Source organism: Rattus norvegicus, chromosome 1 (genome assembly GCF_036323735.1).
Source record: "Rattus norvegicus strain BN/NHsdMcwi chromosome 1, GRCr8, whole genome shotgun sequence".
Taxonomy (NCBI): domain Eukaryota; kingdom Metazoa; phylum Chordata; class Mammalia; order Rodentia; family Muridae; genus Rattus; species Rattus norvegicus.
In genome coordinates, this window is record NC_086019.1 from 166,234,252 (window position 1) to 166,260,655 (window position 26,404).

Sequence of the window (26,404 nt, forward strand, 5' to 3'; positions counted from 1 at the left end):
ATGGACACCTTCTGGAGGGTACAAGAAACAAATGAAAAGTTTTAGCAAAAGAATGCCACATACATTATTTTATGAAGATAAATTTGTATGACCCAAATTAGTTTTTGTACCTGTCTTGGATAGGTTTAAAACAGGACTTTCACTACTTTCATTTTTTTCACCTAGCCTTTCCCCCGCTTTTATTAAAAATGGGTTTACCCCTTCACATAGCATATCCTGAATATATTTTCCCTTCTCTCTTTTGAATTTCTCCACATCTGGTCCCCCTGCCTCCCTCTTTCTTTCTTTTTCTTTTTCTTTCTTTCTTTCTTTTTTTGTCTCTTATTAGAAAACAAACAGTCTTCTAAGAGATAATAATAAAAGAAAAGAAAACTAGCACATCGGTATTGAACAAAAGCAACAGAAAGAAAGAGCCAAAGAGAAAGAACAAGAGTCAGAGATTCACTTGTTCACACACTCTGGAATCCCTTATATAAAAACACTAAACTGAAAGCCAGGGAGGCCCTGGACATACGGTCTCAATCTCTTGAATTCATATGAGCTTAGAGGACCTTGATTCTTTGTTGTCCTCCATCCCCTTATCTTTCTTCTTCCTCTTCTGAGGGGCCCCCTGAGTCATTAGGGAAGGGATTTGATGGAGACATCCCTTAGGACTGAGTATTCGAAGGTGTCCTGGTCTGTGTGTAATGTCTGGCTGTTTTCGCCTATTAATGTGTTTGGTTACCAATGCCATACCATCTCAAGGCAACAACTACCTTATTGCTGATCCTATCTCTACCACCATCCACAAATCTGCAAATGGATTGTGGTTCTTCTTAAGAGTTTCGCAGTACGGGGCTGGGGATTTAGCTCAGTGGTAGAGCGCTTACCTAGGAAGCGCAAGGCCCTGGGTTCGGTCCCCAGCTCCGAAAAAAAGAACCAAAAAAAAAAAAAAAAAAAAAAAAAAAAAAAAAAAAAAGAGTTTCGCAGTACCCCTATAAGGTAAGGCTAAGGTCCAAATACCTTTGGTCTAGTCCAACTCTTTAAATCAGGAATGCAGACCTAAGGGCCCTGGGCTTCCTATCTGCTGCTTATTTGCAGGTTGTAGGCTTTAATGCAAACAAGAAGAAAATCTTGGGGTTGCCATAATGTAAAGTAGCAATAGAAAAGGAGAGAGAGGGAGGGAGAGAGAGAGAGAGAGAGAGAGAGAGAGAGAGAGAGGGAGGGAGGGAGGGAGGGAGGGAGGGAGGGGGAGGGAGGGAGGGAGGGGGGGGAGGGAGGGAAGGGGAGGGAGAGAGAGAGAGAGAGAGAGAGAGAGAGAGAGAGAGAGAGAGAGAGAGAGAGAGAGAGAGAGAGAGAGAGAGAGGAGAAAGAAAAAGGTGTTTGGACGTCTGGGTAGTTATTTATTTATTTTGTTATGAAATAAAAAATACTTGTGGGAGATTTGCTTTGCCCACACCCAATATGGCGATAGGAGAAATCGGTTCCCGCCAGATCCGCTTTCATTCAGTGTGGTGGAGAGAAGCACAGTCTGCTGGGCTTTGCCCACACTCAATATGGCGGTCAAGGGACTGGCCTGCCGACTTTGTACTGCTCAGTTTCCGCCCATTCAGCTCCTGGCGTTGAAACGTCAAAAACGTCATTCGAATTCCGTCGCGTTGCTTTGTACGTCACGGGTGGCGGGAGCGGGAAGGAGTTCGTAATTTGGTTCGTCCCTTCTGGAGGAGAAAGTGCTGTCTGTCCGGCAGTTTCAACCTCTCGGTCTGAGCGGCCCCTAAGGAGTCCAACCCTTCACATCTGACAGTCGTCTCTATCCTATCTTCGCCTCGGAGCTGCTAACTGGTCTCGAACCCCTCAGCACTTCAGCTTCTAGCGGCGATGCATGTGATCAAGCGAGGTGAGGGGTCCGTGGGGATGAGGAGGGGGAGAGGAGACCCCGGCGGCTGCTCAGTGCCCAGCGGTTACTCTCGCCAGCCCGCCCGACCCGCGACGCCTCATTGCTTCCCGCCCTTCCCGCCGCGGCTTCCCGCCCTGTCTGTCAGCTGGGCCTCTGCTCAGTTTGTCTCCATTCTCTTGACCTTTGTGTGTTCCCTTTGACTTTGACATTGTGCTTCCCTCTAGACTTACCCCTACCTTGTCTGAGATTGTTTCCGAGCACTGTTATTCCTTGCCTCCATCTTCAGAGGTAGCTACTTTTGGCTCCATTTTACAGAAGAGGTTGCAAAGACAGAAAAAGCACCCCTACACCCCACCCCACCCCGGCTTGTAGTTGGTGAGGTTAGAATTGAAACCCATAATAACCCCGCGTCTGTCTTTCTTCATTTCTTAAACAAACCAACCAACAAACAAAACACCTCGGAGTCGATGATCTGGCCTAAGAGGAAATAAGAAAAGAAGACTGTGGACACCACATTTTTTGAACACCTGTCATTTTTCTGGTCTCTTCCGAGGTGGGAGTGTGGTATTTCTCCTGCCTCTGTATTTTTTGGGAGGGATTTTTTGGTTGTTTGTTTTTTGGGACAGAGTTTCTCTGACTGGCCTGGAAGTTACTCTGCGTAGATCAGGCAGGTTTCAAACTCACAGAGATGTGCCTCCTCCATCATAGGTGACTTTTAATCCAATAGACCAAGACTTTTTATCCAAATAGACAAGATTAACTACTTTGCAGCCTCTGCAGACCCCAAAGACAATCTCTTAATAAGCATTTCATTTTGGAAAATTTTAAAAGCTTGAGTTTTTGATATTGCCATCGTCATAACTGCTAATGTTAACTGTGACTTGATTCTTCAGATGGCCGCCAAGAGCGAGTTATGTTTGACAAAATTACATCCCGAATCCAGAAACTCTGTTATGGACTCAATATGGACTTTGTGGATCCTGTAAGTAAATACAGTGTTCTTTGCTTCATGGGATTTTATGTCTCTTATCTCTAGCCCTTCACTTAACTATACTTCAATGTTAAATGTCAATTTATTGTCTGAAACTTTTCTTAATTTTGATCTGTCCTTCAAGTTCTCACTTTTTGGAGAACTCAAGACATGACAAAGGGGACAGTTGATGTGATTACTGTTCAGGCATCTTATTTATCCGTATTTAGCCACACAGTATAGAGATTTGTTCTATATACCATCATCTGGAATTAAGAATGTTGTGTAACTTATTCATTTAACCTTTAAGATTCTCTAACAATTTTATACATACACATATAAAATATACTTTTGTCGTATTTTCTTCAGTGTCCTCTCCGTCTTACAGCCCCCTCTTCTCCATCAGTCTCTTAGTGCTTCGTGTGTGTGTATGAGTGTGTGTGTGTTTGTGAGTGTGTCTGTCCCCATCTCTCCCACTTCATTTACTCAGAGGTGTTATAAGGGTATTTGGTCTGGAGTTAATTTACTCGATTGAGCAACTTACCAGTGATTGCCTCACTGAGGAATAAGATTCCTCCAGCACCATTAACTGCCTGCAGATATCTCCTCAGGGAGGGGTAGAGCCCCATGAACCCCTCCTCTACTCATGATGGAATGCTGATGGGCCCAGTCTGGTAGAAATCGTGTGCAGATAACCACTGCAACTGTTTTTCATGAGTTTTTTTTTAGGATTTCGTTTATGTCTCTGTGAGTGACTGCTCTAAGTGTGCAGGTCCCTGAAGGGAACAGAAGAGGGTATTTGATCTTGTGGAGCCAGTTCCAAGCAGTTGGGAGTCACCTATGATGTGTGTGTTGGAAACCCACGGCAGGTCCTTTGGAAGAGCAGTATACACTCTTTTAACTGCTGAGCTATCTCTAACCCGCATGAGTCTATCTCATTCCTGTGATAGCCTCAGTGTGACATTTACCTAATTAGGTACTTAGTAAATGTTTAGTTACCCAGAGTGCGAAAATAATTTTATATCTTAAAATATATTTATTATAAATCTACACATTTTGGACTTTGAGATAGTAATTAAAATAGTTGGATGTTAGTAATGGGATGAATAAGATCTCATCCTAGTTCATCTTTATTCTGTAGCTAAGACAGGTTTAAAGAGGAGAGGACTGGTAAAGTTAATGTTAGTGCAATGAGAAACAATAGAGCGTCTTGATTTTTAGCTATTCTGTTGCCTCATCTAACAGCACATGTCCACATGCAGGTGTGCACTCAGCTTTCCAGGGCGGATCCTCTTGTGAAAGTCTGGATGCTATTAGATGTAGCACATGGATGTTACGCGCTGATCTGGTTACTTGCTCCATAGCATCAGAAGCTATATGGGCTTGACTGCTTTCATACTAATCTGCTGAGTCAAGAGCATGATATCAGCAGCAGACTGGCTTAGCTGTGTTGTAAATACTGACGGGTGATCAGAGGAAACACCCACACTAGACTGCTTTTGAAGGAGGGTAGGCTTTGATAAAAAAGATTTAGTAAATAAATAGATAGAACTTAGAATTTATTTTTCTTTAGAATGTATGGTAGGCTGAGGAGATGGCTCAATGGGGAAACTCTGAGTTTGGATCCCAACACCCATGTGGCAAAGCCAGATGCAGCAAAATACGTGTGACCGCAACTCTGGGCAACTCAAGAAAGGGGCAGATCCTAGGTGTACATCAAGACGCAAGTTCCAAGCTCAGGGAGACATACTGTCCCAGAATAAGAGAGTTGTCGCAGCGAGACCTTTTTCCATGCTGATTCCTTTGACCGTGTGTGTTATGTGCTTGGGGATTGTTGTTGTTGTTGTTGTCATGTTCACTGTGCGGTTTTTCTTTATTCTTTAACATTCACCCTTGCTGTTAAAGAAAATAATTGTGATCAGCTTCAACGAAGCCATAACTTACAACAGAGTATCCTCATTTTAGGCCAGCCAAGGGTACGTAGTAAGAGCGTGTCTTAAAACAAAACCAAAAATCAACAAATACCAAAGCTATTCATATACTCTCTGCTTTTGGTACTATTGACCTTTCCATTTTCAGTGTCTTTTTACTGACATAAAAATAAGGAGAGCAGCTGAATCCTGAAATCAGCTCTGGCCTCCACATGCGTGCATGGTTGAGTGTGCCTACACCAACGTGTGTGTGCCCACATGTTTATACACACACAGTGCATGGTAATGGGATTCGAAGATGGCCCAGTTGGTAGTGCTTGCCTTGTAAGCATGGATCCCCAGGTCTTATGGGGAAAGTCAGGTGTGAGAGCGCGTGCTTGTGGGAAGGCAGATACAGGGGGCTCACTGAAGTTCACTGATTACTTGTATTGCTCAATCAGTGTACTCCAGAATCAGTGAGAGACTGTGTCTCAAAAACTAACCTGGGATCAGGGCTGGAGAGATGGCTCAGCAGTTAAGAGCACTGGCTGATCTTCCAGAAGTTCTGCGTTCAATTCCCAGCAACCACACAGCGTCTGTAACTCCAATTTCAGAAGGATCTGATATTTCTGCCATTCTCTGACACAAGGCATATACTTGTTTAAAAAAGCTAAATTCAGACTTTTAAAAAAGGGACACTCATTTTATACGTATAGGATACATTTTTGGTAGCTTTGTTGGTTTATAGATTGTTACATTGGGGTAATGTTTTTCAGATGAGATTATATTGTTATAACTTTGTTTGCCTTACCTACGCCTCTAAGGAGGCTGTTGTTTCTTGGGGAACCTCAGATAACTATCGGTCTTGTTTTTGTAGGCTCAGATCACCATGAAAGTAATCCAAGGCCTATACAGTGGGGTCACCACAGTGGAACTGGACACCCTGGCTGCTGAGACAGCTGCCACCTTGACTACGAAGCACCCTGACTATGCCATCCTGGCAGCAAGGATCGCTGTCTCTAACTTGCACAAGGAAACAAAGAAAGTGTTCAGTGGTATGTCTGGAGTGAAAACATTAGAAAGACTTCAATAGTGTCATAAGATTATAGGAATAACAAATATGGAAATTTCAAAGATTACATCTTATTTTAAAAAGCAGTATACAATTTAGTGGCAGCATGGGGACTAGAATTTCTGTTTCTCCATGTAGCTGACCTGCTGTGTGAGGTGTGTGTGTGTGTGTGTGTGTGTGTTGAGACAGGGTCTCATGCAACCTAGGCTGGCTGCAGACTCAGTTTGTATCAAAAGCTAGCCTGAACTCTTGATTCTCTTGACTCTATCCAAGTTCTAGGATTGTGGGCATATGTCATCATACTGTCTTTTGAGTTTTTAAATTTTCATATTAATTTTTAAGTTATGTGCGTTTATTTTGGGTGTTTGTATTTATGTGGACAGATGTGTACCACAGCATGCGTGCGAAGGTCAAAGGACAACTTTCGAGAGGTGTTCCCTGGGATAGAACCGTCTTAGGTCATCTGGTTTGGTGCAAATACTTTCTCTGTTGAGCCATCTTGCTGACCTAAGTTTCTGTTTCGAAAGAATTAAAAAGAAAAAAGAGACAGACAGACAGAAAGAAAACTAAGTGGCGAGAAGTGACTAATTTCTGCATTTTGTTTTTCCCTTTTTAGCCTTGTTTCAGAGTCACTTGGGAATTGCTGATAAGCTAGAAGGCCTTACATTCATTTTCTTTGAAAGAGTATTTCCTTTATATATAATGTATTATTCTATTGTTACTCAACAGGTATGTTTGTTGAGTATTTTCTCTGCTAGGTACTGAAGCGGGTTGGTACTAAACAAGGATTAAGAGCCATTGTTTTAAAACAGCCATTAAGTGGTTTTGACTTTACTTTTTTTCTTTTTCTTAATCTTTCCTCAGACGTGATGGAGGATCTCTACAACTACATAAATCCACACAACGGCAGACATTCTCCCATGGTGGCCAGCTCAACACTCGAGATTGTTATGGCCCATAAGGATGTATGTACAACTTTTTTTTTTCTGGTGGAAATTTAAAAAAAAAAATTTTTTTTTTTTTTAATAATGCATTTAAGACTGGGCAGTGGTTGCGAATGCCTTTAATTCCAACACTCAGAAGGCAGAGGCAGGTGGATTTCTATCTGGCCTGGTTTACAGAATAAGTTCCAGGACAGTCAAGGTTATTACACAGAGAAACCCTGCCACAAAAACAATAACAATGGTGGCAAAATGCATTTAGAAACATTTAATCAGTATAGAAGGCAAAGATAAAATCCAGTCCTCCTGCTCTAGGTTCTGGGTTCTTTGAGCAGTGTGTCTATGTGTGGGCAACTGTTGCTGTTTTCATGTAGAACTGTGATTCGTAAGCATCAGCCTTTACGAATTTTCCGCATTCATCCTATCAGTGGCGTAGCATTGCATTTTAGCAGAAACTCATCTTAACACTCTGTAGTAGATAAATTACTTGGCTAACTCTCTAAATATGTATCAGCTCTTATGGAAACGTAAAAGAAAACAGCCATTTCGATATAATTTGTAATAGTGTTTCTTCCTACTCCTTTTTATCTTTAAGGACTTTTTTTTTTAGATTTTATTTTATGTGTATGAATGTTTTGCTTGCATGTGTTTATGTGCACCATGTGTGTGGTTTGTGCCCACAGAGGCCAGAGGAGGATATTGTGTTCTGATTGCCTGGGACTATTAACGTTATGCATGGCTCTGAGCTACCATGTGGGTGCAGGGAATTGAATCCTGGTCCTCTGAAAAAGCAGCCATGCTCCTAACCACTGAGCCACCTCACCAGCCCTCCTCACAAGATCTACATTTTTAGTCTTGGAAGACCTGGGATCTCTGGCAGTCCTCTGTGCCTCTGCCGTGTGTGCTGGTATTGCAGGTGTGAGCACCACACCTTGCCCTAGTCATAATCTTGAAGACGTGTTAAAAACAGATGACAGTAGCAAAATCTGAGCCTAAAAATAGTGGGAAATAAGCAAATACTTGCCGTCTAGTACTTCAGTTCCTTGCTCATTCTCAGCCCATACCTGGTTTTGATTACAAAACTGCCCTTCAGAGTTTGACAGTAAGTGGGAAAGTTTCAGGTAATGCTACGACTGATATGGTCACACCTAATTACTTTTGTTCCCTTCTACATGGCTTTCTAACTCACCAAAGCTCTTAAATAATGACCAGTCTTATAATATTTTTCTGCCACAGTAGTAATCCATTTTAGCTCTGTTAAAGGACTGTGAATTTTCAAAGCCTATAAGCTACTTTCTGTTTGCTCATAATGCATATTCTGTTCAGTTTAAAGTAGGCCCATTGTCAGAAATTTGCAGCTGAAAATGTTGGTACATGCTTATGATCCTACGGAATCATGAAGCAGAGCCAGGACTGTCTGTGAGTTCAAGACCAGTCTGCAGGGCTCCTTAGTCCAGGCGAGTCAGGAATGCATAGCAAGTGTCTGTCTCAAAAGTAAATAGCTGTACACACACACAATAAAAGTATAAGTGTGTGTGGTACCAATATTTTAATATTAGCTAGCATGAAAGCATGTTTGGTATCCTATATTAGTTTTAGTTCTGGTGTCAGCTAAAACCATTAGAAGTTGTGAAAATAAGTCTTACTATTTTAACTATGGATTCTTCTCAATTCCCTTCAGCGCCTGAATTCTGCCATTATCTATGACCGGGATTTCTCTTACAACTACTTTGGTTTTAAGGTAACTTAATAAATAATGGGTTTCGAATATGTGGGGATTTCTTTTTACTCAGGAAGTATAGTGTTTTGTTTATGCTGATGATTTAGTTTGAATGTACCTGGTTATGTTAGGGATATGGTAGGATACTTTAAAATAAGCAAAACTAACTTATTCATTAATAGCTTTTGATCTTTCCAAATATTAGTTCTGGATTACTTTTTAAAATTACTTGGGGAATGTGTCACAATCACTCTACATTCTGCCGTTTTCTCAATAACTGTTGATTTCCTACTCAGTAACTATTGATTGTCTAAATGTATTGTGTTACTTACATAAAGCAGTGACTGAAGACAGCGATGTTTAGATGAGAGCAACTGACCTGGCTCTCCCATTTCTTATTGATAAGCTATGTAATCAGTTTCAGTCTTACGGTGGGGCTAAGATTCAACATGCTCTTCCGGAGATGACTTATGTCTCTTGGGTTAGTGTCTAGTCTCTTTCCAGCACTGCAGGGATGTTAGGACATCGTGCTGCTGCTGCTGCTACCACAGCCTGTAGTGTTGTATTTGTTGCATGCCAGTGGGCCTTTTCCAGAAATAGGCATGCAATCTTTGCTGAAGTAGAACAGCCGTATGATAGTGAGCTAGGCCGGAGATAGAAACGGTTACTGTTACTCTTTTCATTTAAAATGAGAAGATTGAGAGATTCCAACAGATCACCTTGCTATGAATTACATATCCACTGTGAATTTAAAAACTTGAGAATTCTTTGATTGCTTGTCTTCTAGACACTGGAACGGTCATATTTGTTGAAGATCAATGGAAAAGGTAAGAAATGAAATGTATGTTGTTTTTATTCATTTATTAAATGTACAGCTTTGAACTATTAGCTTTAACATTTGTATTTAGACTCTGAATAACATTTTAAAACATGGCATTTGGGGCTGGAGAGATAGCTTAGTGGTTAAGAACCTGGTCACTTTTACAGAGGACCCAGGTTCAATTCTCAGCATCCATGTGGCACCTCATAACTGTCTTTAACAACAGTTTGAGAGGATCCCCTCTTCTTGTGTTTGTGGGCACCAGACATGCACATAGTACACAGATATAGACAAACATATGTCTGCATATGTAAGCAAAACACTATACACATTATAAAACGTTATTACATTTACTTATTTGTGTGCGTGGGTATGGGGAGGGAGGGAGAGAGGGAGGGGGGTATACTGCGCTATAACGTACATGTGGAAATTGGAGGCCAACTTGTAAGGGTTGATTCTCCTCCACACTGTGGGACCCAGGGATTGAACCCAGGTTGCTAGCCTTAGCAACAAGTGTCTGTGCCTGCTGAGCCATTTTGCAGCCTTTCAAAAAACCTTTTGTTGTTTAATTGTAAAGAAGAGAAATTTTTTTAGCTTATGGTTCTGGGGGGGGCGGTTATCACATGATAAGAACAGCACAAAGGTCTCTAAATCACAATTGAAATAATTGTTTTGCTTGTTTGTAAAGTTCGTAAAAGTTTCTTTTGCTGTTAATTTTTTGGTTCAGTGTGTTTCAGCCTAATTATTCTGACATATCCTATTGTCTGAAAATTCTTACTTTGTTTTTAGTGGCTGAAAGACCACAGCACATGTTGATGAGGGTATCTGTGGGGATTCACAAAGAAGATATTGATGCTGCAATTGAAACATACAATCTACTTTCTGAGAAGTGGTTTACTCACGCCTCTCCGACTCTCTTCAATGCTGGGACCAACCGCCCACAGTTGTCCAGGCAAGTATCGTCTCTAGCTGCTTTTTGTTACTGTTTCTTTCTCTGTAGAATATTTATGTAGATTAGTGTTTTGTCTGCATGTATGTATGTGCACCATGTGTGCCTATTGCCCATGATCAGAAAAGGGCACAGATCCCTGGAACTGGAGTGAGATAGTTCTGAGCTAACCGTGTGGGTGCTAGGAATTGAACCCAGGTCTTCTGAAAGACGAGCTAATGTTCTTAACCACCGAGTCAGCTCTATAGCCCCTAACACTCCTTTTATGAAAGGTTTGACTAGAGAAATAAGAAAAAGCCAGGTTGTTCATCACATTAAAAACAACAAGAACTTCAATCATTGCCTGCTCTGATTAAATAGTTTGCATTTGGAACAATCTCTGACTTTTATGGTAACAAGTTGGAGGAGGGCAAATGCAGTTAAATGAGAATTTTTTTTAAATATGTATTTATTATGTATACAACATACAGCTTTTCTGCCTGCATGTATGCCTGCAGGCCAGAAGAGGACATCAGATCTCATTACAGATGGTTGTGAGCCACCATGTGGTTGCTGGGATTTGAACTCAGGACCTCTGGAAGAGCAGACAGTGCTCTTAACCTCTGAGCCATCTCTCCGGCCCTAAATGAGAATTTTATATGATCAATTGTGGTGTGATTTGTACAACTAGGTATTTTAGATGCTATTGAACAGAATGTTTTTTTGATGATTTTTTTTTTTTAAGATTTATTTATTTTATGTATTTGAGTGCACTACAGTGAGTTCCAGGACAGCCAGGAACAGAGAAACCCTGTCTTGAAATTCAATACCCTCCAAACCCAAACAAATAAAGAAACAACAAAAATGACCAAGGAAACTATATATATATATATTTTAAAAGATTTATTTATTCTATATAAGTACACTGTAGCTGTCTTCAGACACACCAGAAGAGGGCATCAGATCTCATTACAGATGGTTGTGAGCCACCATGTGGTTGCTGGGATTTGAACTCAGGACCTCTGGAAGAGCAGTCAGTGCTCTTAACCACTGAGCCATCTCTCCAGCCCCCAGAAACTATATTTTTAATGTGCATGTCAAAGAATTGGCAGACCATATAGTATTCATTTTCAAAAAATACTTCATTTTTTAAGTTCATGACTTTAATCCCATCCTTCTAGAGGCAGATGGGGGTCTCTGAGTTTGAGGCCAGCCTGGTATGTAGTGAGTTTCAAGACAGGGCTATGTAGAGAAACCTTGTCTCCAAAACAAAAACAAACAAAAAACCAAAGAACTTCATTTTTCTTGGTGGTTTACTAACAATTAGAAAAATCTGGTGTATATTTAAGAATTTGTTTGAGAAAATGAATCCTGGCACATAAGTAGTCTAGTAAAAACCAGGCTGATATTTTAGGCTTACTATAAGACTTCCTTCTGGGTTTAATGTCTAAGGTAGCTAGCAATTAATTTAATTTAAAATAATACATTGATGTTTTGTATTTAGTAAAAGGTGTTTTCCCATCTTCTGTAAACATGGAACTTTGTAGACTTTAGATCTCTTGTTGCCTCATTTAACTGTCTCTTTGTCACTCATTGACTTCCTTGTTTTTGTTGTGCTTTTTTCTCACTGTAGCTGTTTCCTCTTGAGTATGAAAGATGACAGCATTGAGGGGATTTATGATACTCTGAAGCAGTGTGCCTTGATTTCTAAGTCTGCTGGAGGAATTGGTGTTGCCGTGAGTTGTATTCGGGCCACTGGCAGCTACATTGCTGGGGTAAGTGTTATGCCGTAAGACTTCGACACCACTCACATGTGTGATCCAGAGGGCATCCTGTCGTAAGACTAGTCCTAGGGACACTTGGCTTTACCTCTTGTTGGTGTGAGTGGAGGGAGTCGTTTTGCTTCTTTCTTCCTCTGTGGTATTGGAGGGTTAGGCTGTGTGAGATGATTGCTACAATATTTTTTAGCTCAGATTTTAGAATTATGATTTTTTTTTTCAAAGCAATAATAGCCATCTTTTTGTTGTTGTTTGAGACAGGGCCTGTAGACCAGGAACTCAGGGAGATCCACTTGCCTCTGTCACCCAAGTGCTGGGATTAAAGACGCGTTACCACCATGTCCAGCCAGCTCTCAGTCTGTTATCTATTTTACAGGGTTGCTCATTTTACTTACTGTAGCCTAGGAAATAACCATCAGTCCAGACACGTGCTAGCCACTTTGTTCCTTACAGTAATCTAAGTTACAGTGCTTTCATTTTTCACGTGAAGAAAGTGAGACTTCAAAGTTAAGTTTCATTCTGGATCAGTCACTTACTGTGTTAGAGCTGGGATTCAAGCTCTAGATTGGAAAGCAAGGTAATGGTTTGTGCAAGACTTAGATTTCCATACTATATCTTTTATCTACTGGCAATGTGGCCCAGAGGGAGTTATATCAGTATTTTTGTGTGCAGTGTGAAAAAACAAAACTGTATGGAGTCAGGTTCCCAAGAAATTGTCCTATGATATATTGGGGTACATAGGAGTGTAGTAAGTCTTTTTTTGTTTATAATATCTGTGATATTTTGTGTATGTATATATCTATCTGTCCATTTTGTTTGTGTTTTTTTGATTTCTCTGTGCAGTCCTAGCTGTCCTGGAACTCACTCTGTAGATGAAGCTGGCCTCAAACTCAGGGATCTACCTATCTCATGACTCACTCACTCTCTCTCTCTCTCTCTCTCCCCCGCTCTCTCTCTTTCCCTCTCATCTGAACTTTTAGAGTGAGCCATAGCTCACTTATCTTTTCAGACTTTCAAAGATTTACCTTGGGAGTTAGAAAGATTCTTTAAAGAATTTGAAAGGTATTTTCCAGCCATAACACTGTTTGCTTAGCCTCGTCCTATAATCCATTCATTGCTGAGAATCTCCAAAATTTTGTTATCTTGCTATGTTGACAGCATAGCACATCATTTTTATTGTGTTGCCTTGAATTCTCTAGGGGTGGGAAGTACTATCATAGTATGTTTCTGTTTTCTTTTATACCCAAAGTATATCTTTGTTTGATTTTTTTTTTTGAGACATTTTCTGTGTGGCCCTGGCTGTTCTGGAACTCACTCTGTAGACAAGGTTGGCCTGGAACTCAGAGATCCACCTGCTTCTACTTCTGCCTCCTGGTGCCGGGATTAAAGATGTACCTCACCATGCTCGGCTCCCAAAATATATCTTTAATCTAATAATGATCATTAGATTGCAGAGCTCAAATTTAGCTACTCGTTTTTTTTTTTTTTAATGTATTCTATCTCATTATAAAGTAGGATTGTTGTAAAGTAGCTGGACATATAACTTACTTAACAATATTTTGTTGTTTCTTATGTTTTCATTGCTGAGGTGGGAATGGAGAAGTCAAACTTCATAGATGGGCACTCAGGAGTTAGTTACTGTTTTGAACAAGAGGTTGGGAACAGTTTTTACTTTGGGGATGTTCTGTTTTTTTCCTTGCCTGAGCCCTGCGTCTTATTTGGGTGCCTTATTTTGTCCCTTCTTCCAGACTAATGGCAATTCTAATGGCCTTGTGCCAATGCTGAGAGTCTATAACAACACAGCTCGTTATGTGGATCAAGGTGGAAACAAGGTATACTTTGTTACTAACAAGGGCTGGAAATCAGAGTTAAGTCTTTAGCTATAAAACTTGGTTCAGTTATATATTGTTTTACTTTGTTTTTAAAGATTTATTTTATTGTTATTAATATGATTAGTATGTAGATATCTGTATGTGTGAGCATGTGCATGTGGGTGTTCATGGAAGCCAGAAGAAGGCCTCTGGAGCTGGAGTTATAAGTGGTTGTTGCGGGGTTGGGGATTTAGCTCAGTGGTAGAGCGCTTGCCTAGGAAGCGCAAGGCCCTGGGTTCAGTCCCCAGCTCCGAAAAAAAAGAACCAAAAAAAAAAAAAAAAAAAAAAAAAGTGGTTGTTGCTAGAAACTTAGCTAGAATCTAGTGTCTGGAGGCCAGAAAAGGATATGAGATGTGGAAGTGCAGTTATGGGCAGTTGTGAACGTGGGTGCAGGGAGCTGAACTGTGATCCTTTGTTAAACCAGCAAGTGGTCTTAACTGCTGAGCCATCTCTCCAGCCCCAAGTTTTCTCTGTGTCATTTCTGTTTTACTCTTAAAATTTACATTTACTTATTTCACTTAATTCACTGATCATAGAAAGGTGAAAGGACATTTTAAAAAGTGCTTTGCAATATACGAAGCTTCTTGGTTTTATTTTGATTTGGATAAGAATGCTGACTTACTCACCTTTAGCGCCCAGGGGCATTTGCTATTTACCTGGAGCCTTGGCACCTGGACATCTTTGAGTTTCTTGACTTGAAGAAGAACACAGGCAAGGAAGAACAGCGCGCGCGGGATCTCTTCTTTGCACTGTGGATCCCAGATCTCTTCATGAAGCGAGTGGAGACCAACCAGGTGAGAGAGCTCATCGCAGCTGGGCTCTTACAAACTGTGTTCTTCAGTCCTTCGCCTGTGTGATGCCACAGATGGCTGGATGGCACCTGACCCGTATTTAAAAGATCACGCAAGCAGGCAGAACTACAGTTTTAGACTCCCACACTCTTATACAGCAGATTTCCATGGCGACCCCTTGTTGCAGTGTGCGGTGGGCTGTGGCTGCTGCGTGACTTCTCTCATGCTGGCGCTCCTTCTTTGCAGGACTGGTCACTGATGTGTCCCAATGAGTGTCCTGGTCTGGACGAGGTCTGGGGAGAGGAGTTTGAGAAGTTATATGAAAGGTATGAAAAAACTGCCAATGTCAAAAGCATCAGAGCCAACACTTGTCTCACTCAGCATCCAAATACCAGGAGTGTGTATGCTAAGGGCTCGTGTTTGAGAACACTTGCTTACCATGTTGCTAGGCATCGAGTTTGATCCCTACCATTGGAAAAACAGAAAAATATTTAATCACTCTCACTTCTAGAAATCTTCAGAAGTACCTAGAAGAGAATATAATTATTAGTTTAATTTTTGTTAGATGTTTCTTGATTTCTTTGAACTAAAATTAGTATTTATCTTAAAATTTGGGTGCTTTGATTTTTTAATTGATTCTTATAAAAACTGAGATAAAGACTAGCTGAGTTGGGCTGGAGAGGGATGGCTCAGCGGTTAAGAGCACTGACTGCTCTTTCAGAGGTCCTGAGTTCAAATCCCAGCAACCACATTGGTAGCTCACAACCATCTGTAATGAGATCAGATGCCCTCTTCTGGTATGTCTGACAGTGTACTTATACATAATAAATAAATCTTTAAAAAAAAAGACTAGCTGAGTTATTTTATAGTATAGTACTTTTTTATTACTATTTTAAAAATTACATTTATTTAACTATCTTGGGTTGGGGCACCAGTGTGTCACAGTGCATACGGCGTATATGGAAGTCAGGAGACAGCTTGTAGGAGTTGGTTCTTTCCTTCCACTGTATGGGTCCCAGGGATCCAACTCAGGTCATCAGGTGGCAGCAAGTATCCTTACTTACTGAGCCACCTCCCTGGTCCCAGTATAATACTTTTGGTAACATAAATCACAAGTAAAATTAGCACAGTACTAAATTTTTGTTTTGCTTTTGTTTTTGTGTTTTTTGAAGCTTAAGGACAGTTTCGCTAGAGTTTGAGAAAAACAAGAGGCCAGACAAGCTATAAATATTATCAACTGCAGGGAGGGGGATGTAAAAGAGGAAGAGAGAAAGCCATGCCCTTTTAGGTTAGGGCCTGAGAAAGTAGGCAACTTTAGCAGTGATGTTCAGTGTGCCGCTGCATGTAGGAGGAGAAGGGGCTTAAGAGAAAGAAAGCCCAGACCAGCAGGGAAAGCAAAAGAGGAGGAAAAGCAGAAGTAGATGCAAGCTGTGTGGCAGAGACTGTAGGCACTGCCAATCTTGATGATGGTTTCCTCCATTGTGAGAAGCAGTATTGATTTGGTGGGGTCAGGGGTCATTTGAAGGAGTCTAGAGCTGCCTGGTTTTCTATGGTCTTAGCTGTTAGAAAGTGGATTTCAGGGTTGGAGAAAAGGTTCATTACTTAAGAGTGTTCATGTACAGTCTTGAGGCCGATTTAAATTTCAGATAACTAGATAGCAAGCCAGTTTTCCTGGAAATACCAGTAATTCAGCTCTGGCTTCCATGTGCACAGGCACATACAGTCACAACTCATGCACATATGCTTACTTACACGGACACGCAAATAAATAGAACCAACCTTTTTAAAAAATGAATGCCATTCCTCACCTCCCTCCCCCAGCTTTGAGAATTTGCATGATTATATATTTTAATGCATTCTTTTAGGGTGTGAATATTGAAATAACACTAGCTTTGTCTTTCAGTTACGAGAAGCAGGGCCGTGTCCGAAAAGTTGTGAAGGCTCAGCAGCTTTGGTACGCCATCATTGAGTCTCAGACGGAGACGGGCACCCCATACATGCTCTACAAAGACTCCTGTAACCGGAAGAGCAACCAGCAGAACCTGGGAACCATCAAGTGCAGCAACCTGTGCACAGAGATAGTAGAGTACACCAGTAAAGATGAGGTGGGTGGAGACACTGCCTAGCGCTCGGAGGGACTAGAGGTGGCTCCTTGAAGTGGGTGAAGGAAAAAGTGTTCAGTGTTCTCCAGCACTGAAGAAAAAATAATGTGGCAGAGTTGTTAACTAAGCTGTGTTTTTAAAAATAGTAATTTATCTGCCAAAGGAGAACGGAGTGCTCCAGGGAATACAGTAAGAGCTGGGTGGTGCTGGCACATACCTCTAATCCCAGAACAGAGACAGGCGGATGGATCTCTGAGTTTGAGGCCAGCCTGGTCTGTAACATAAGTTCCAGGACAGCCAGGGCTGCACAGAGAAGCCCTGCCTTCAAAACAAAACAAAAAACCTATTTCAGTATTCTGAATAGTGTAACTAAAGTGACTGTTAATGGATGAGTAGAATCGGCGGAGTGTGGAAATGCCCTGACATATGATGGGAAAACTCCAGTTTTAGGGGTTGGGGATTTAGCTTAGTTGTAAAGAGGCTTCCCAGTAAAGACTAGTAACACCCGCTAGTGTCAGGTGTGGGTTTCCACACCTGATAGCTCCACAGGCTTGAGCGCTCTCTGACACCGGAGGAGAGATCGGAAGTGTGTGGCCTGACACCGTTCTTTGTATTGCAGGTTGCGGTTTGTAACTTGGCTTCTCTGGCTCTGAACATGTATGTCACACCAGAACACACGTATGACTTTGAGAAACTGGCAGAAGTCACTAAAGTCATTGTCCGAAATCTGAATAAAATAATTGATATAAACTACTATCCTATTCCAGAGGTATGGCCAGATTTCTTTGCTTATTGGTCATTATTGAATCCAAGGTGGAGGACCTTTGTCTTGGTCTGGCTGCCCTCAGAGTGGTGGGAGAGAAGGAAAATGAAGAGGCCGTGTGTTAGTGTAGAATGTGGCCTTCTCAGGTCAGAGATGTTTACTTTTCTTCTTTTCCTAAATCTTTTGGCACAAAGGCACACTTATCAAATAAACGCCATCGGCCCATTGGAATTGGGGTACAAGGTCTAGCAGATGCTTTCATCCTGATGAGGTATCCCTTTGAGAGCCCAGAAGCCCAGCTACTAAATAAGCAAATCTTTGAAACCATCTATTATGGAGCCCTGGAAGCCAGCTGTGACCTAGCCAAGGAGTATGGCCCCTACGAAACGTATGAGGGATCTCCAGTCAGCAAGGGTGTAAGTACATGGTTGAGATTTTCTTCTCCTGTGAATGCCAGTAATGGACTGATAACCACCCTCCTCCCTGGAACCTGGGTGGGGGGGGGCGTATTGGGTTGTGAAGAGATCTTTATAGATGTAGTTAAGGTCCTTGAGATGGATTGTTTTGGATTATTAAGGCCTAGAGTTGTTCAAGGGTACCCTAAATCCAGCAGTCACTGTTCTGAAAGAGACTCTGAGATTTATGATATTCCCAAAACCTGTTCCCACTAGTACATTAGTAGAGGAGATAGCGTATTCATGGTTTGTGACACCAGGGACTGGAAGCTGGGGAGCCATCTGAGAATTGACATCCACTGTCTCTTTTTTTAAAACGATTTAGTTTTGAAGTTTATTCTGAATAAGTAGAAATTCTAATATATAATTATTTGAAATTTGATATTCTCAGCCAAATAAACAGATCAAAGAAGCAAAGATAAGAGTATGTTTTATTATAAAAGGAATGCATCTCTTAAAACTCTTCATGAATGCTCAGATTTTCTAGCTTGAAAAGTCTGCAGTGTGGTTGCAGGGAGGCCCTCGGCTGCTTCTGAACAATAAGCTTAGTGGAACGGTGTCTGAGAGACTGGAGCAGATACCTCTTAATGTGGTGACTACATGATGCAGTTGCTGGACTGTGGGGATATGGCAGTTAGCTACTTAAAAAGTTTTGGTCATTGTTTTGAATTGCCCCAGAATGACATCATAAATGTGGAATATCTATTTCTTAGATTCTTCAGTATGATATGTGGAATGTTACTCCTACAGACCTGTGGGACTGGAAGCTTCTCAAGGAGAAGATTGCAAAGTAAGTAGTGATGTATAAAGTGGCATGGAAGCCAGGGGACTGCTGGGGTCTTCTGGCCCTTGAGGAATTGGATATGCTAAGTGTAACTTCTGAAACTTCTGAAATGGGACTAAAATGACCTACTACAGAAATGGTTTTGGAAAGTATAAGAAAATAGTAACATGAAAGTTGTTTGGCATGGTGAAAGCTTTTTAACACATAGTAGGCATTTCAGTATGAGTTGACGTTATTTGTGGAGGTGAACACCCATGCTAGTCAATTTTTTTTTTTTTTTTAAGGATGGTATCTTATACTATGTAGCTCTGGCTGTCCTGGAACTTATCACTTAGACTGGGCTAGCCTCAAACTCAGAGATCTTCCTGCCTCTGCCTCCCAAGCGCTGGGGTTAAAGGCATGTGCCATCACTGCCTGGCCCAAGTAGGCCTTCTTTTTTTTCTTTTATTCATTGCTTTAATTTGTGTGTGTGTGTGTGTGTGTGTGTGTGTGTGTGTGTGTGTGTGTGTGTGTGTGATGTGTGTGTGTGTGTGTGTGTGTCTTTTAAATAGTATCTTAACTATATAGTCCTGGGTGGCCTACAACTTGCTACATAGACCAGACTGGCTGCAAACTTGCAAACCACTATGCCCTACACTAAATACAGAAATAAAATAGAAAGTAAAAACTGCTTTATAATTCTGCCAGATGCTCTATTCACAAAACAATCAGAAATGTAATTTGTTTTCCCAGAGATAAGCCTTGTCGGTGATGTGTTTTTCTAGACCTCTTACATATACATACAAATGTAAATGTGATTGAATGTAACATATTCTGAGACTTTTTGGTGTTTAGAGATCTTTGGTGCAGGTACATTTTCTTAATAGGTTAGCAATTACAGCTGATTCTGTAATTGGGGTAGAGCAAGTGTGACTTGAGTGTTTTCCTGTCTACAACCGTGACTAGAATTTCAGATGAGGCAGTAAGGACATGAAGACCTGATAGCTTACATCTAGAAAGTGACTGAGGCTTCCAACCCAGCTATACAAACCTGCTCAGGACCTGAGGCTCAGCGCTGTGCACCATATGGGTCCGTAAGTGTAGCATGTAGGAAAGGAAGGCCGTCTGTATTAGAGGAGCTTAACTAACTAACTCAAGCAATGCAGTCAAAGCATGTGGTAGTCACCGGAAATGCTTGATGAACAGTATTTGTTTTGATATTTGTGTTCATTGCCCACCTGTTCAGGAAAAATGCTATGGTGTTGGTCTCTACACCTCTTTTTATTTTTAATATTTATTTATTGTGTATGAGTGCATGTATAGTGGTACACATGTGAAGGTCAGAGGACAGCTTGAGGAGTTGTTTCTCCTACCATATTGAGCAACATGTATGTTTTATGTAGTGGACTCAGGATACCGAAGAGATACCTTTACCCACGGGGCCATCTTTCAGGCCATGGAGTTGGCAGCTCTTAGGCTAAGCTGTGGAGATTTCTAAGATGGTATAGTCTTCTTTTTTTTTTTTTTTTTTTTTTTTTTTTTTTCGGAGCTGGGGACCGAACCCAGGGCCTTGCGCTTGCTAGGTAAGCGCTCTACCACTGAGCTAAATCCCCAACCCCCGGTATAGTCTTCTTAAACACTCTTGGCACTTAAAAGTGAAAAGTTAACTTTAAAAACTAATAGTAGATGAAGTCTGGATTTTCTCTGAGCATGATTCGCCCTTTACCCAGGATGAGGACTATAGTCATACATGACCAGTCCTGACCATCTTCACAGCATCGATTTACAAAGGGGCTGGCGGTCATGGAGGCACACAGAGGAGATGAATGGGGTTGAATGGATGTGCCTTGATTCAGATGAGCTGCTCAGGACTGAGTTCAGTTTCCCTGGGCCACATAGTGCATTGAGTGAGTGCTCTGTGTGACTCCTAAGTACCACAGAGTAAGTGGCATCAGTGGGGACTTTAAGGCTTGCTAGCAGTTAAAATTGCGCTGGTTCTGTTGGAGCCGTGGCATCCTTGCCGTGGGCTGTATCCCACTGGAGTTTAATGAAGTCAGTGTGTGAGTTAAATGCCTCCGTGATGGCGCTCCCAGCCTCTGTCTACACCAAGTGATACACAGTAGTTGCCTTCTTGGCGACTGTGGCTCTAGCATGAGTCTCTAATAATCTCTCTCTTTTTAAAGGTACGGTATAAGAAACAGTTTACTTATTGCCCCAATGCCTACTGCTTCAACTGCTCAGATTCTGGGGAATAATGAGTCCATTGAGCCTTACACCAGTAACATCTACACTCGCAGAGTCTTGTCAGGAGAATTTCAGGTGAGAACGTTATAACCAGCTTTATAGAAGTTCTTCTGAAAGCTGAGACTGGAAGTGTACTCATAACCTGCTTACACAGCTAGCGTGCAGTACAAAAGGAACCGCTCTGTTTGTTTGAAATGGTCTCAAGTAGAGCCGTCTGGCTGCAAAGCTCGCCGTGCAGCTGAGGACAGCCTTGAACAGATCATTCTGTCTCCAGGTCTCAGGGGCTGGGATTACAGGTGTGCATCATCAGGCCTGGCCTAGTCAGAGTCAACATGTGCCTAAAATTGGGGCTCGGTAGTTGAGACAGGGTTTCTTTGTTTAGCAGCCCTGGCTGTCCTGGAACACACTTTGTAGACCAGGCTGGCCTTGAGCTCACAGAGATCCACCTGCCTCTGCCTCCTGAGTGCTGAGACTAAAGGTGAGCATTGCTACCACCCAGCTTTTTGTTTTTTGGAAAAGCCTCATTATGAAGATCAGGCTGGTCTCCAACTTGCCTCCAAGTGGTCCTCCTGCCTCTGCTTCTGAGTACTTGATTACAGGTACAATATGTTTCACCACTGGCTGCACGGTGTTCTGTATTGGCTGCCTCACATGCTTCGGCTGGGATAGTGAAGGTGTCCGTGGAAGCCTTATTACCCAGGCAGGGTGGTCTGTACTTATAATTGCAGCACTTGGGAAACTGAAGCAGGAGGCGTTCTAGTTTTAGGTTAGCCTAGGCTACATAGCACCTCCTCTTCCCCATCCCTAGCTCTCAAGTCAGGAATAGCCATAATTCTCCACCTTGGTAAGTGGAGGTGAGCGGTTCAGAAGGTCAAGGTTATCCTTGGTTATATGGCCAGTTCCGTGGTAGTTTGTACTACATAATCTTAGAGAGTTAGGGGAGCGGGGAGATACATGCTTTTTAGATTTGATAGCCAGTGAAAATTTATGTGCTGCAAGGTCAGAAATTACTAATTAAAACAGACAGACAAAATGTGGATTTCCAGGTGTCCTGAAATACGTTTTTGTGAGGTGTAGGAAAGTTGCATTTCTAGTTACTTTACTCGAGTGTTATTGTCTGGTCACTTTAGAAAGCCAAAGAAGAATCAGTCTGTAAAAACTTACTCAGCTTACACAGTGCTGTTTCTTTTCTTTGCAAATGTCATATTTCTTTAGCTTTTTAAAACTTTTTTCTGGGTGGGCACAGCATGCTCACGCCATGGACAGAGGACACCTCCTGGGAGTTCTGTCCTTCCACCACGTGAGTTCCAGGGAGGAAACGCAGGTCGTGGGGTGGCACCTAACCTTTACCGGCTGAACTAAAGAGCTATTTCACAGTGTGCTTGCCAGTGGGAATGTGCACATGTATGTGCAGGTGCCCTGGGGCGTAAGAGCATGTGCTATTCTCGCAGAAGACACAAGTTTGGTTCTCATCTCCCATAATGCAAGGTTCACAACAACCTGTAATTCCAGCTTAAATAAGATTGGAAAAAATCCAGGGTAGACAATCTGATGATCTGATGTATATGTGTGTGATGAATATAAAAATATGTACATACATGTATGTATACATTGTAGAACGTTTATCACAGTACATCGTTTCTTTCATAATAGCTGTCCAGACCTTAAGGGTCTTGTAGCTTTATGTGGTGAAATGTTCCCCTCGGTTGTGTAAGAACAATGGGGTTTATTAGGGGATCTAATAAGTTACTCATCTGCCTTACTTATTTTGGGCTCCAGGCCTGAGACCCTTTTGTAAGAGACTATTTTATTTCTCTATGTGTTTTCTGCTTTTTCTTCAGATTGTGAATCCTCACTTACTGAAAGATCTTACTGAGCGGGGCTTGTGGAATGAAGAGATGAAAAATCAGATTATTGCCTGCAATGGCTCCATTCAGGTACAGACTGGAAATAACGGTGCTTTCTAGGAGCTGAGCTGACATTGTGGTGCCGTGTCCCTTCTCCCAGGCGGTGCATAGACAAATAGCCTTTCACTGTGGCCTGCAGATTCAGTTAATGTCTTTCTGCGTTGTGCTAGAGTTGCACACATCTGTATAGAGTCTGTATTGTTTCTCCAATACAGCACCAGTTCCCGGGTTTTCTGCACAACCTGGAAATTTTTTAAAACCTTGAAGTTTGGGTTGAATTTATTGTAAATAAGTCAGAAATTCTTACATTTCTTAAAGCTTGAAATTGGAGTTCAACTTAAAAAGCATGGGGGACTGAGATTGACGGTGTAGAAGGTGGTTATGTAGCACTTAACAGTAAAATGACTGCATTTCACCCACAAGCATTTGGGTCTCAGGACAGATGCCTTGGCTAAACATTGGCCGGCTTAGCAACTCTTCCAGATTCCCATGGCAGGTAGTGCAGCCTCAGTCAGGTTAGATATCTCAATACAGCTGGCCGTAGACCTAAGAAAGCCTCATTTATTTTGACTCTAAGTGCAGTGTGGCGTTCTGGCTTTATCCAATTTAAGAGTTTATCTCAGTACTTCCTTTGATCGGGTCCCTGTGAAGTCCTGATTGTTTGTGTTTCTTTCATTTAGCCAGCTCTTATTTTCCCTTCCTTTCCTAAGTATGTCTAGGCCAGTACCTGTTTTGACCATAAGCCAGTTCAAGATGGATGTTTAAATCACTGTATCACATTTGTGTTTGGTTGGTAAGATGAGATTTTATTGACTTTCTAAGCAACAGATAAGCAGTTTGGGCAAACTTGCTTTGAGCATTCAGATACTAACTCTTAGCAGTGTCACAACCCAGCATCGTCGCAGGCATAATTAATGTTAGTTATATTGCTTTCTTTAATTGGAATTAAAGCAACAACACATAGTTTTCCTTTTCTAGAGCATACCAGAAATTCCTGAGGACCTGAAGCAGCTCTATAAGACCGTGTGGGAAATCTCTCAGAAGACTGTTCTCAAGATGGCAGCCGAGAGAGGTGCTTTCATCGATCAAAGCCAGTCTTTAAACATCCATATCGCTGAGCCCAACTATGGCAAACTCACTAGTATGCACTTCTACGGTTGGAAGCAGGTTGGTTGGGCATGCTGTGGAGGACTTAACTGCCAGCTCAGAATCTTTCAGAGTGGAATAGTTTCTGCTGGCTGCCTTTTATATATTGCTATCTCAAAGTGTTAAAACCCATGAGTGGTTTTTATGCCAGCCCAACCTTTCTCTGGGTTTTCTTGTTTCTGTTCAGCAGTTGTAACCTGCCTCATATGGGTGCTGGGAGTTGAGCACTCGGGTCCTCTGGAAGGGTAGGAAGTGTTCTTAAACTACTGAGCCATCGTCCAGCCTCTGTTTTAGATACTTTTACTCTTTCAGATTTTTCATACAATGTGTTTTGATCATAATCACCCTTAACAACTCCCAGACCCCTTACCTTTCAACTCCTACATCTGTCTGTCCATCTCTTTTAGTAACCTACCGCCTCCAATTTTTACTGTCCATATACTTCTGGTTGTGGGACCAGCCCCTGGAGTGTTGACTTTCTCTTCCTAAGAATCCATCCTTACCTCCTCAGTTAGGTTAGGGCCCATGAACTCCATGCTAGAACTATGACTGCTTGCAGCCAGAGACACTGTTTCATTCTGTCAGGTCTCTGCCTCTTACAGCCTTCCTGCCCCAATGTACTATTTTGTAAGTCTTTCTTCCTCTTCAACTGACCTCTCTGTTCAAACCATTTTATTGCCATTTCCAAAGTAGCTTCACACTGTCAATCTGCTATTCAGAAACATCCATTGTTCCCAAGTTTATCCCAGAGTATGAGGTAGGTTACACTGTTGTCAACTGCTGTAGTCTGTTTTCCCTTACATTCCTATGTCTTGACGTGTGAGAGGCCTTCTGTGGAATTACAGATTGACTCTCTTACTTAGGTGCTTTTGTCTGTCTGTCCTGGGAATCCTTGTGAGGTATTTACAGTGTTCTGCAGAAACAGTCTCATCCCCTAACTGGTTATAGACTAAGGCAGGCATGTTGTTCTGTACAGACCTGCAAGTAATACACGTAAAAGTGAATACAACGAAACAAAAATGTTTGACATTCCAAAGAGACAGTCCTATTTCAGGGATGGAAACCCAAGGTTTAGCTGTCTATTAAAGCATTTTTCAGTGCGGTTTATAGAGGAGGTAAAATCACAAGTTTAAAAAAAAAGAGTTTAGGTTGGTTATAGGAATACATTTAAAGATTTTAAAAATTAGTTTTATAACTGATCACATGGGAATTATTTTGAACAAAAACTGTCTAGGTGTTCTTCTGGAGTTCTTCCTAATAGCTATGTTTGTTTCCCTTGTAGGGTTTAAAGACTGGGATGTATTATTTAAGGACAAGACCTGCCGCTAATCCAATCCAGTTCACTCTGAACAAGGAAAAGCTGAAAGATAAGGAAAAGGCACTGAAGGAGGAAGAAGAGAAGGAGAGGAACACAGCAGCCATGGTGTGCTCTTTGGAGAACAGAGAGGAGTGTCTGATGTGTGGATCCTGAGACAAGGCCTAGAAGAGCCAGCGTCTTTCCGCCATAGCAGACCATGTGACATAGATAGGCATAGTGGGTTTGCTTGATTAAGGGAAAGCTTTGCCGGACATTTCTGCCAGGAGAAGAATCCTTGATTTGCAGTACTGTTTCTCTATAGTGTAAAGGTCATTTTAAACAAAACAAAAAACCAAAGCCAGCTTTGATATTAGGAATCAAAGTACAGGTTTTGGGAATGCAGAAGAGCCTTCCTGGAAATAGTGATGTTGTTTAGGAAGTCTCTTCTCCCTCCAGCTTTCCCTGTCTGACTGTCTCAGTTTGGGCAAAGAGCTTTAGTTCGCTTTGACCGATGGCCTAGAAGTAAAATCAAGCAATAAGTCACCAGCTGGAGATCTAGACAAACTTCCATAGTTGTTTTGAAATAAAAATTTCTAAGTGATTGTGTGGTATCAAATTTGTCATCCATTATCACAAAAGCCAATTTAGAATAAAACATTTTCCGTTGAGAGACAGAACTTTAAAGACATTACTTAGACATTAGACATGCCCTTCCTGGCCCCAGGATGAAATCTCATTAATATAAGATTGACAGTTTCATTCATTTATAATTTGATTCTGTGGCCTTTAGTCCATTCACACTGTTGTGTAATCTCATCCAAGTCATTTCCAGAACATTCCATCATTCCAAATAGAGACTCAACTCATAACTACTCTTACTTACATCTTTATGAATATGTATTACAGGACCGCATACAGAGAGTGCAGTTTTGTCCTTGTATGTCTTACATGATCTCTAGATACATCACAGTGTGATACACTGTCCCTCCATGTATGTGCACCACATTGTATCCATCCTGTCATCTGTAATGAAACTTGGTTGTCTCCTCC

At 41.6% G+C, this 26,404-nt stretch overlaps 1 protein-coding gene across 1 annotated transcript; it reads left to right on the top strand.

The window, feature by feature from the left end:
• Nucleotides 1-1,652: 1,652 nt before the first annotated feature.
• On the top strand, nt 1,653-25,955 carry Rrm1 (ribonucleotide reductase catalytic subunit M1). The gene is made up of 19 exons (NM_001013236.1): nt 1,653-1,876; nt 2,770-2,858; nt 5,634-5,811; nt 6,693-6,793; nt 8,451-8,510; nt 9,277-9,316; nt 10,099-10,261; nt 11,871-12,012; nt 13,764-13,847; nt 14,519-14,680; nt 14,924-15,003; nt 16,581-16,782; nt 17,399-17,548; nt 17,737-17,958; nt 18,711-18,787; nt 20,944-21,079; nt 22,846-22,941; nt 23,890-24,078; nt 25,340-25,955. The coding sequence occupies exons 1-19, from the start codon at nt 1,858-1,860 to the stop codon at nt 25,526-25,528; spliced, it is 2,379 nt and encodes a 792-aa protein (NP_001013254.1). The 5' UTR covers nt 1,653-1,857; the 3' UTR covers nt 25,529-25,955.
• Nucleotides 25,956-26,404: the final 449 nt, after the last annotated feature.

Excerpts from the sequence above, each read along its gene's own strand:
- Rrm1 (NM_001013236.1), top strand. Across the intron at positions 15,004-16,580 it reads TTTGAGAAGTTATATGAAAG|TTACGAGAAGCAGGGCCGTG; the intron begins GTATGAAAAAAC and ends TTTGTCTTTCAG. Across the intron at positions 18,788-20,943 it reads CTCAAGGAGAAGATTGCAAA|GTACGGTATAAGAAACAGTT; the intron begins GTAAGTAGTGAT and ends CTCTTTTTAAAG.